Source organism: Furipterus horrens, unplaced genomic scaffold, assembly GCF_987537825.1.
Source record: "Furipterus horrens unplaced genomic scaffold, mFurHor1.1.pri manual_scaffold_13, whole genome shotgun sequence".
Classification (NCBI taxonomy): Eukaryota; Metazoa; Chordata; class Mammalia; order Chiroptera; family Furipteridae; genus Furipterus; species Furipterus horrens.
In genome coordinates, this window is record NW_028327183.1 from 45705175 (window position 1) to 45716630 (window position 11456).

Here is an 11456-nt window from a genome sequence, read left to right on the forward strand (position 1 = left end):
CAGCTCACTCACTGACACTCAATATCTATGCCCAAGCCCTTGCTCATAGGGACACACAGTATCCAGGGACAAATTAACAACTATGTCAGTCACCAGTACACAGTTTTAGGACATGACCTTGCAACTGAAGGTAAAACCTTCTCCATAGAACACATTTCTCCCATCATTAAGTTCACCCTTACCCAAGACTAAGATGCAGCTCCAATGGGTTCTGGGCCTGGTATCAATTGAACTGTGTCCCCTATCCAAAGAGATATGTTGATGTCATCCCCAATATCTCAGAATGTAACCTCATTTGGAAATAGGCTCATTGCAGATGGATTGAGCATTGTTCCATGTCCCTCCTCAAAAACCCCTCCCAACTCACCGCTTGATTGTTATGGGAACCTCTTTCTATACCCACTGTCTATGAATCAGCATTTCTGTGCTTCTTCCACAGCCTCCCAAATGGCCCCTTCATGGGACTCAGTCTCTGCCATCACTGAACCCTTTATGTAGTAAATGCCACTGTAACAACTTAATGGCAGGAAGCACCTCCTCACTGAACTCACCCAGGTTTTCCAGCTCTCAAAATATTACCTCTTTACCTCTTTCTCAGAATCCTCTCAACCGGCTGCCTGCTGGCCTCAGACCTTGGTTTTACTCCTTTATTCAAGCCATTTTATCTTTCAGGAATACTCACCTTCAAGTGCCTGCTGACCAGACCCCTAAAATCAGCTTGAGAGCCAATATTTTACACAGCCAATGGTTCAACTGGTCTTGCACAAACAGTGAGGATGAAAAACCAATCCTGACATCACCCCAGACACTAACTACTGAGAAAAGCTTTTTTGAGAGCAAGTTCTCCAGAAGCCCTTCATCAGTCCCCACCATCTCCCCGTGTTGGAAAATTAAGGTCATTAAGGACAGTCTAGGTCTGTCTTAAACAAGAGAGGGATTGAATGAAGTTTGTCTTTTCTAAAGTCCAGACTTATTCTTCTCCTTTGAACTCTAGATCATTTTTAAAAAGATTTTATTTATTTATTTTTAGAGAGAGGGGAAGGGAGGGAGAAAGAGAGGGAGAGAAACGCCGATGTGTGGCTGCCTCTCACACACGCTGAGCTGGGGACCTGGCCTGCAACCCAGGCATCTGCCCTGACTGGGAATCGAACCAGCGACCTTTTTGTTCACAGACTGGCACTCAACCCACTGAGCCATACCATCCAGGGCTAGATCATTTTAAAATTTACTTATCAGATCTTTCTGTGACTCTGTACCTGGAAGGCAGCACTCCAGGCACTTGACAAATATCTCACCTAATCCCCATAACAACTCTGTGAGGTAGGCAGTATTCTTATCCCCATTATACAGATGAGGAAATGGGGGCACAGAGAGGTTAAGCAAGTTTCCCAAGGTCATACAGCTAGAAAGTGGCAGAATTGGAGCTCACTCATGAGGATTTTTGCTCATTCTCTACTATTCCCTCCCCAGCACACAATTAGAAGTTTACTCATAAAAGAGGGAGGTTCTCACATGATCTTCTGAGCCCTGGCTTTTAAGGAGTCAAGGACTGTCTGAGAAATGGTTACGAATATTGGAGCTACATTTCCTTGAAGGTTGTAGGAACGCACTCTCTGTGTAGTGACACTGACTGGCCGCCTGAGGGGGCGCCAGCCCCACTCGCAGAGCTCCAAAGGGAGAAGGGAACCTTGGAAACAAATGTCAGGCTCAGACTCTTAGGACCATAGAACGCTGAGAACACAGCATCTTAGAAGGCTGAGAACAAAGCTTCTTAGAACGTAGAACAAAGACCCCGGAATCGTAGAATGGCCAGCGCAGAGACACAGCATCTGGGAGACAAAAGACGCTTAGATTCTGTTCTGATCAAACCATAGAATCTTCCACTCAGTGTCTGACAGTTCCAGAATTTGGAATATAACTGATCTTAGACTCTGAGAAGCAAGACTGACTACGTAATTTGCGAGGCCCAATGTGAAATGAAAACGCGAGGCCCTTTGTTCAAAACTTAAGATTTTCAAGACAGTAACAGAAGAATATTAAAACCAAGCTTGTCGCACCCGATTGAAGCCGGCCCCGCTTAGAAATATAATTTTATGGGAGGTTGTTGATCTTAGGTAGAGTGGCCCTCTAGTTTTACAGCTGAAAGTCCGGGAAGGCTTCGTGGAAGAGGAGGCAAAATCAAGGCTCCACCCTCTAACCCTTTCCTCTCCCTGTTCAGAGTTTCGAGGGGTTGAGGGGAGAGAGGCAACTATCAGACTGTTACTTGGACCCATTCTCTATTTATAGAACACCTCCTCCCCTCCTGCTAGACAGCCCAATGGTAACCAGAGCTCGCCCACGAGGGGGCGGAACCAGCTGCGGGACTGGGGAGGCATGGACCAATGACAACAGAGCAAGGCCGGGCTTGATTCATTGTGACGATGGGGGGCGTGGCCATGGACCAGTGGAGGCTAGCAGAGGGGCGTGTCAGGGCCGCCTGAGAGCAAAGCGAGTAGGCAGCTGCGAGCATGCGTCGCTTTGGAGGGGCGGGTGCACCGCCAAGCAATAGGCAACCGTTGCTGTGTGGCCGGGGGGCGTGGTCATGCAGATAAGGTGCGGGTGGGCGGCCCAATGGGCGGGCGCCTATGCAGATGAGACGGTGACAGCCGGGCCAGCGGGCGGGCGGGCAGGCGGGCTGTTGGGGCGGGGAGGTGGGACCCGGAGAGGGGTGGCCGCGGGGCCCGGCTGGGCTGGGGCGGGGGGCCGCAGCCATGATCCGGGCCTTCTCGTTCCCGGTGAGCCCCGAGCGGGGCCGGCTGCGGGGCTGGCTGGAGGGCAGCCTGGCCGGGCTCTGCGAGTTGCACTGGTTGCGGGAGAGGCAGGAGTACCGCGTGCAGCAGGCGCTGCGGCTGGCCCAGCCCGGAATGGGGGGCGCCGAGGCCGAGGACGAGGAGGACGCCGACGAGGACGAAGATGCGGCGGCGGCGCGCCGGGCCGCAGCGGCCCTGGAGGAGCAGCTGGTGAGGGGCTGCTGTCTGTCCGTCCCTCCGCACCCATCTGTGTCTGTCTGTTTGTCTGTCTGATTTAGATGCTCATACACTCGTCCTGGTGGGGGAGGGGAGGGGCGAAGGGCAGGGGGTGGGGCTGCAGACCTTGTAGTCTGGGTGGCGGGAGGGATGTGGCCTCCCAGCCCCCAAATTGGGAAAGGGGGCACTGCATCGCCTCCGCTGGAGCCTCTGGAGATGCACAAGGCCCCATCCCCTTCACCCCTTCCCCAAATAAAATCCTTCTGGGCGCCAAGGATGTGTCAGGCCCGGGGACTAGTATTCTGCATGTGTATCTTCTTGTTGCTTAGGTAGTAAGGGGTGATAGCCCCCATTTTACAGAGAAAGAAACTGAGGCTCAGGGAGGGCAAATGACTCACCCAAGGTCACACAGCTGGGCTCCAAACATGCCCCACTCTGGACCCTGGCTACCAGGGTTCCATCTTCCCCAAGTCCTGGTGAGCTTGGAGATCTCCCGAGGGGGCCAGATGGAGGGTGGGAATCTTGGAGCCTCTGGAAGGAGGGGTGACTGCTGAAAAGAAGCTTACAGTTCCTGAGGACCCCACGGTGATCTTGACCCTCCTGTGACACTCCCTCCTTTCCTACCTGGTCCCAACCCTGGTTAACCCAAGAGATGGCAGGTCGAGGCAGCATGGGGATTTGACTTCTGGACTCTGTGGGTGCTCTAAGTGGGGAAGATAAGGCAGAAGACTCCAGAATGACTCTCTTGTCATTCTTAACTCTCCCTCTCTTGTTATTTCTTGATTCTCCTGCCTCTTCCTGGGATCCTCACACTCTTCCTCCCTACTGCCACATCTCGGTGACTTGCTGTGTGTTTCTCTGTCCCTCTTAAAAACTGTCTCTGTTTCTCTATCTCTGTCTCCCTGCTCTTCCCTTCTTGCATATTTGCACCTCTCTCTTCCTGTCCTACGTCAGGGTCCCTGTCTCTCTCTTCCCCTCCCCCCAGCCCACCAGGCCCCAGACCCCACTCCCCCTGCAGATCCCATCCCCAAGCCTGTGGGTGGTCAGAGCTTCCCGTTTGGGGAAACCTGAGCCGAGGTGGCGGGGGAGGGGGCTCTCCCTGCTGCTGACCTCGACTGCCCCCACCTCAGATGGGGACTGGGGAGGGGACTGAAGCCAGACTCCTAGGCTGCACGCCCAGCCCCTCCCCCTGTCCGGGAGTGGGACCCTGCACATTCTTCTCTGGAAACAGAAACAGCTGTGGGAGGCCCCACCCCCTCCCAAAGTTAGAGACGCATTGTGGGGGCCTTCACCAGCTCCCCCCACCTCACACCCCAGCAGGCTGTGCTTGGGGAGGCGCCTCCCACCTCCACGAGGAGAGGGAGAAGGCATGGGGATGGGCAAGTTGTGTCCTTCCTCGCTGTCCCTCAGTCTCCCTCTCTCTGCCTCAGTCTCCTCTCCCTTCCCCCTTCAGCTTCCCCCATCTCTGCCCCTCAGCTCCCCCCAAACCATGAGGTGGTAGTAGAGAGGCCTCTTCCCCCTACAGTCTCCAGGCAAAGCTCCGTCCCAGCGTCAGGGAGGAGGCGGTGGCAGGCAGCGGGAGGGAGACAGCGGCACTGAGCGAGGAGCAGAGAAGCGCTAAATATAAACCCCTCTGGTGTTGGGGGTTCCTGGGTCCTTCTGAAGAGGGGTGGAGGCCTCTACTCATTCCTGAGCCTCTGTCTTATGATGCTGACCCCTCCCACCCACCCCTACCCAGGAATATACTCCCTTTGAAGCAAGAACACTGAGCCAGACTTCATTAGTTTCTAATAAGAATGATGGGGATGCAGGAACACGATGTCGCAGAGAAAACGGGCAAGAATTCTGGAAGTGGGCAGGGGTCCTGTTCTCTCCAACCAAGGAAAAGGTCCCTTTCCAGCAAGGGCTTAAGTTAGACTTGCAGAAGGACTTCCTAGCAGAGACAAAGGATATTGGACACAGAATAGGGGCAGGTGAAAGGAGGAACAAAGGTCTGAAAAAGTTTGGGCAAAGGGGTTAGGTCTCCATGAGCCCTAACCGTACTCATGTTAAACCTGCTTTAGCTTGATGCCCGCAAGCACACTGGGCATTGTGGGCAAACAGGGAGCCAGATTCAGACCAAAGACCTTCTGGTCTTTTAAAGATTCAACCTTTTGCAGCTGGAAAGAAAGAATGAGGTCAGACTTAGAATAGACTGGGGGAGGGAGTGTTGGGGGGGTCCAGGCACAAAGGCAGAGGAGGCCTCTTCTTTCTGTCCCCTCTAACTCTTGCCTTCCCTACAGTGGGAGAATTGAAATTTTGACCCGAAGACTTAACAACATTTAATTTTAATTACACAACTAAAACGTGATTTAATAATTTTCTTGTTAGAAATTCAGTCTTCATGTAATAATAAAAGCTGCCATTTACTAAGTGCTTCAAAGGAACTGTTGTTTTAACCCATTGGATCCTCACAATGACCCCATGAGAGAGGGAGTTGAAGGGTGCCCTGGTACAGATGAGGAAACCAAGGCCCAGAGAGGTGAAGTAACCTGCTCAAGGTCACACAGCTGGGAAGCGCCAGAGCTGAATTTGAACTCTGGCGATTAGGCTCCAAGCTATGCCTTCTTAACCACTTCATTCTACCATCCAGTCTTCCCTAAAATCACCTCTGTGTCACCTTATGAGTCCTTCCAGACCTCTTTCAATGCAGCTGCTGGGAGAAACAGTTTACATACCAAAACCATAAAGCTTTGCTTTGCTTTTTACAAATTCCAGTCTCTTGGGTGAGGTTCCAGAGACTATGCCAGTGGTTCTTGAAATGTGGCCCACTGGACCAGAGCATCACATGGAGACCTGTTAGAAATGCAGTTGGTGGTGGTGGTGGGGGTCTCCAGACTGGAGTCAGAAGCTCTGGGGGGACCCAGTAATTCAGGCTTCAATATGCCCTCCAGGTAATTCTAGCCCACCCTCACACTGTACGTTCTGCACTCGCCTGTCTTCACGCAGCGCTCTGTCTTGGTGATGCTTCGATATAGAAATTGCGTCTTTCCATTTTCACAGTTGTATAGTATTCTGCTGCATACATTCACTCTTTCATCGAACATTTCCTGAACACCTGCTTTGTGCCAGGCACTGGAGGTGGGGAGAGTGCAGCAGTGAACAAAACAGACAAGAATCTCTGCCTTCTGGGGGCTGGCTGACAAAGGGCAGGGCACAGGGGTGCTATTTGGGAAGGAGGGTGGGAGGAGGGATCGGGTAAGCTAAGTTTCTGAGTGAAGCAAGGGAGCCAGGAGGAGATGCGGGGCACACGTGCTCCTGAGGCGGGAACATACCTGGCATGTTCAGGGAACAGCAAAGAGCCAATGTGGCTAGCACAGTGAGCAAGGGGGCGATTAGTGGGGGACATGACATCGGGTATCGGGGCGATTCTGGTTTGTTTGTTTTTTTAGCCACCCCTGATGCTGCACAAGTCAGCTGCTTTCCCGGGTTTTGCTCAAAGATGACGCCATTCTGAGCACCTCTGCACACCCAGAGCAGGAGCCCAAAGTGGACTGTCTTGTTGACTTCCCTGCCATAAACAAGCCCAGATGGGGACTTCTGTTCTGGGGGAAGGGGAAGGGGGAGGATGGGGCTCAGGAGAGCAGACACAGGAATGGGAAGCTGGATTGGGGGGGGGGGGTGTCTGTGAGGGAGCCGGCCAGTCTTTCTGCCTTAAATAGGCAGGGCCGGCGCCTGCCCTCGGAGCCCCTCCTCCCTCCTCCCCTCCCTCCCGCCGTCCAGACAAGCCGCTTTTGTCTGAGGGTCAACCGTCAGCTCAGGCTGCCGCCACCTCTGGCCTCACCCAGACCCATGTGAGACTCTTACTGGCTCTGGCCCCATTTTCCAAAACGGGGTTAAGTTCTAGTGTCTTAGAGACCCCGTCTGTGTTGGTTCAGCCCCCACCCCCACCCACGGTCTCTCTCACACTCCCCTCGACGCATTCTCGCCTTCATTTATTCACACCTAATAAGAAATGATCTCCTTCCCCCCCGCCCCCTCCCTGCCGCCCCGGCCCCACACACCAAGAGGGAGTCAGGGTAGATGCAACAGGAATTTCTTATGGGAATGAGGAGCAGTGGGTGGACACTGGGGGCTTCTGGGTGGGACTGCGCAAGAGCAGGAGGTAGATGTCCTGGGGACAAAGGAACCTGCTGGGGCTCATCGCTGCAGTACCACTGAGGCTAGGGTCACAGAGGGACTTCCCAGTAGGCATGCAGGCTCTTTCTGAAGTGAGGAGCAAAAGCACAGGAGTCTTAGCCTATTTTATCCATGAGAGGGAAAGGGTCAGCCTGCACCAGAAATACCTGCAAAGGGACTTCCTGCTGGTGGATAAGGGGCAGTGGGGGCAGACGGGAGCCTCTGAGGAGAGGTCCAGGACTGGGAGAAGGCAGGACAATGGCTAAGGGATCCGTTAGGTCCTGGGTACAAAGTTTTGGCAGTGAAGAGCCCTTATAGCAAGAAGTGAAGCTGGTCTCAGTGAGGGACATTTTACTAGGGGTCAAGGGGCCATGAGCACAGATGGAAGAAGGGGAGAGGGAAGGGATTGGGACCTTCTGAGGCCTCCTCACACCATGAAGGAAATGATGTGGCTGCAGCTGGAAGGACTGGAGTTAGCAGAAGAACTTTTGAATGGGATGAAGGGGAAGTGGGGATCCTGGGACTCAGGTCCTGCTTTTACCCTTTTGAAGTCAGAGCCTCACTGTCAAGGTGAAACTCTGCCTATGAGCTCCTGGAATAGGGAACCAGTGGGCAGAGGACTGAGGAGGGGGGCGGGGGGTTCTGACCATCCTGCTCTCTCCCGCCTTCAGGAGGCCTTGCCAGGGCTCATCTGGGACCTGGGCCAGCAGCTGGGAGACCTGAGCCTGGAGTCTGGGGGCCTGGAACAGGAGAGCGGGCGCAGCTCCGGTGAGCGTGGGTAACGGGAGCAGGGTCGGCCTGGGACACCCCAGCGTTTTCCACTGTCCTCCATCTCTCAGACTCCCCTGTCTCTGTCTCTTGGTCTCCTCTTTTCTCCCCAGCCAGGCCCCCTGATGGTCTCTCCCCTTCTCCCCAATCCAGGCTTCTATGAAGACCCCAGCTCCACAGGAGGTCCTGACTCACCACCCTCGACCTTCTGTGGGGACAGTGGCTTCTCTGGATCTGGCTCCTATGGACGCCTGGGTCCCTCTGAACCCCGGGGCATCTATGCCAGCGAGAGGCCCAAGTCCCTAGGTAAGGTGGGTGGGGCTGGGACCCTGAAAGCCAGGGAACTGACAGCAAGAATGATGGTTCTGAGCACACACTTCTGAGGCAGACCACCCTGAGTTCGAATTCCGACTGGGACATTCCCGTTCGTGTGGTTTTGAGCATGCCACTTCTTGCTGGGCCTCTGTTTGTCCGTCTGTTAAAATGGGGTTAATGACAGCACTGACCTCAGAAGGAAGTTTTGAGTATTCAGTGAGCCTGTGCCTTAAGGCATGGAACTTGGCACATGGGAGCCTCTCAGTAATCAGGAACTGCTGTTATTCATTTACACAAGTTTCTGGGCCCCTGCTATGTGCTGTCCTGGCACTATCCTAGGGTTGAGGGATAGAGCAGTGAAAAACATCCCTGTCCTCACAAAACTGACATTCTAGTGGGTGAAAGAGGCAACACACAATATAAATCAGTAAAATACAAAAGCTATTAGATATTGACTCGGAGAATGAAAATTAGGGAAGGGGACTAAGGTGTGTCCCTTTGAGTGAGGCAAGGAGCTACAATTTTACAAAATATGGTCAGAGAGAGCATCGCTGAGACTGTGCCACCTGAGTGACATGGCACCCTGAAGTAAGTGAATCAGTCAGATATCCCGAGAGAAGAGCAATGCAGGAATCGGGAATAGCAAGTGCAAAGGTCCTGAGGTCAGAGCATGACTGGCCTGTGCATCCAGGTCACTCGCTGAAGACCTATAAGAGCAGAGGGGTTAGAAATGGATGTCAGAGAGGCAAAGACAGGTCAGGCCATGCAGGGTCTTGTAGGTTACTGTGAAGATTTTGTCATGAACCTGTTAAGAGGCAAGGGGTGAGGACAGGGTTTTTCTTTCATGAGAATGGGACAATAGTGGGGGAAATGCTCCTCCTAGACTCTTTGGGAAAGGGCTTTGAGAGCCTCTCCCACTCCTCCTTTTTACCTTTTGCTTCCCTCCCCTAGGAGATGCCAGCCCCAGCGCTCCCGAGGCAGTGGGAGCTCGGGCACCAGTGCCACGGTCCTTCTCGGCCCCGTACCCGACAGCAGCGGGGTCCGCGGGCCCGGAGGCCTGCTCCTCAGCAGAGCGGCGCGCCCGAGCAGGGCCCTTCCTGACGCCCAGCCCCCTGCACGCCGTGGCGCTGCGCAGCCCGCGGCCTTGCGGCCGGCCTCCCGCAGACTCGCCCGACGTCCCGGGCGCGGGGCGGCCCCTGGACGGCTACATCTCGGCGCTCCTGCGCAGGCGCCGCCGCCGGGGGGCGGGCCAGCCCCGGACCAGTCCCGGGGGCGCGGACGGGGGCCCGCGGCGCCAGAACAGCGTGCGCCAGCGGCCGCCCGACGCGTCCCCGCCCCCCGGAGGCGCGCGGCCCGCGCCTGAGCCCCCAGTGGAGCGTGCTGCGGGCCGTCCCGCGAGCCCGGCCGCCTTGGGCCGTGCCTGGGCCTCGCCGTGGGAGTCAGAGGCGACGCCCGAGCCCGCCGCGTCGCCCGCTGTCCCCTCGCCCCCGGACAGTCCGGCCGAGGGCCGCCTGGTGAAGGCGCAGTACATCCCAGGCGCGCAGGCGGCCACCCGAGGCCTCCCTGGCCGCGCGGCCCGCCGCAAAGCGCCACCACTGACCCGGGGCCGCAGCGTGGAGCAGTCCCCACCCCGGGAGCGTCCCAGGGCCGCGGGCCGCCGCGGACGCGTAACAGAGGCTTCGGGACGCCGAGGCTCGCCCAGGGCTCGAAAGGCTGCGCGTTCCCAGTCTGAGACCAGCCTGTTGGGCCGCGCCGCCGCGGTTCCTCCGGGGCCTCCCAAGTACCCCACAGCGGAACGGGAAGAGCCTCGGCCCCCGCGGCCCCGCCGCGGCCCGGCGCCCACGCTGGCCGCGCAGGCCGCGGGGTCCTGCCGCCGCTGGCGCTCCACGGCCGAGATCGACGCAGCCGATGGGCGCCGCGGCCGTCCCCGCGCCCCGGCCGCCCGCGGTCCAGGTCCTAGCCCATCTCCGTCTGCTCCTCAGCGCCGGCTGCTCTATGGCTGTGCGGGCAGCGACTCCGAGTGCTCGACGGGGCGCCTGGGGCCCCTTGGACGCCGGGGCCCTCCGGGCGGCGTTGGCGGCGGCTACGGGGAGAGTGAATCGAGCGCGAGTGAGGGGGAGTCGCCTGCCTTCAGCTCCGCATCCAGCGACTCAGACGGCAGCGGTGGCCTCGTGTGGCCGCAGCAGCTGGTGGCAGCCACCGCGGCCTCCGGGCCAGGAGGTGGTGCAGGTGGAGGGGCGCCCGCCGGCCCCGCCAAAGTCTTTGTGAAGATCAAGGCTTCCCACGCGCTCAAGAAAAAGATACTGCGTTTCCGTTCGGGTTCTCTCAAGGTCATGACTACAGTGTGAGTTCGGGGTTTGCTTGGGCTCCCCCTCCATAGCCTCAGCGCCACCGCACTCCCAATCACTGACCCTTCCACACCTCCCTTCCAAAGACCACCATTTTCTCGGCTTCCAAAGACCCTCCCTCACTGCCCCCATCCGCTGCAGTCCTGGCTGAAAAGGCTCCCCCTCCACCGTAGGGAGGAATGGGGGAGGAGCCCTGTTTGACCCAGTTCAGCTGCTGGCTCTGCAGCCGGTGGGCAAGACAGTTCCCTCTCTCTGGACCTCACTTTCCCCGTCTGTACTATGGGTGTACTATGGTATGCTGAAGGGGCAATTCAGTTCGAATTTCCCCGTTTTAGTTTAGACATGTAGTCTGTTTGGTGTCCTTCACTTCTTTCACGGAGACCTCTTATTCCTTCTCTCCATGCCCAGATATGGCCCCGTCATACACAAAGTGCCCCCCCATCCATGTCTCTGGACCCCCTAGGATATTCTCTTGGCACCTAGTTGGAGACCGTCTGACCCAGATGGTGCCTGCAGAGTGCCCTGGGAAGGGAAGGAGCACTGACTTTGGGGTTTTGAGGGTCAAGTAGGAGTTGGTAACACCAGGAAAGAATGACTTTCGCCTCTACCCATGGACAGTTACGGAGGATTGATAAGTAGAAGAGGGGAAGGAAGATGGCTTCTGTCTTGTGCACACACACCCCCCACCGAGAGGGAGTGGGGGGAGTGGAGGATGACCCTCAGCTATTCCAATCCAGTATTTTTTTCTTTAAAAAAAAAATTACTGTATTTATTATGACGATGGTGACTCCCCGGTGCACAGGGGGGCCGGATTCTGTGTGCTTCTCTAACCTCTTTGTAAATAAATTCGCAGTGTTACATA

At 56.2% G+C, this 11456-nt stretch overlaps 1 protein-coding gene across 1 annotated transcript; it reads left to right on the forward strand.

The window, feature by feature from the left end:
* The first annotated feature begins 2704 nt into the window (after positions 1-2704).
* Positions 2705-11456, forward strand: DACT3 (dishevelled binding antagonist of beta catenin 3). Its single transcript, XM_090259643.1, has 4 exons — positions 2705-2999; positions 7835-7931; positions 8085-8237; positions 9198-11456. The coding sequence occupies exons 1-4, from the start codon at positions 2751-2753 to the stop codon at positions 10592-10594; spliced, it is 1896 nt and encodes a 631-aa protein (XP_090115769.1). The 5' UTR covers positions 2705-2750; the 3' UTR covers positions 10595-11456.

Coding starts and splice junctions, on each gene's coding strand:
- DACT3 (XM_090259643.1), top strand. CDS start 2,751: ATGATCCGGGCCTTCTCGTTCCCGGTGAGCCCCGAGCGGGGCCGGCTG. Junction 3,000..7,834: donor CGGCCCTGGAGGAGCAGCTG/GTGAGGGGCTGC, acceptor TCCCGCCTTCAG/GAGGCCTTGCCAGGGCTCAT. Junction 7,932..8,084: donor GGAGAGCGGGCGCAGCTCCG/GTGAGCGTGGGT, acceptor TCCCCAATCCAG/GCTTCTATGAAGACCCCAGC.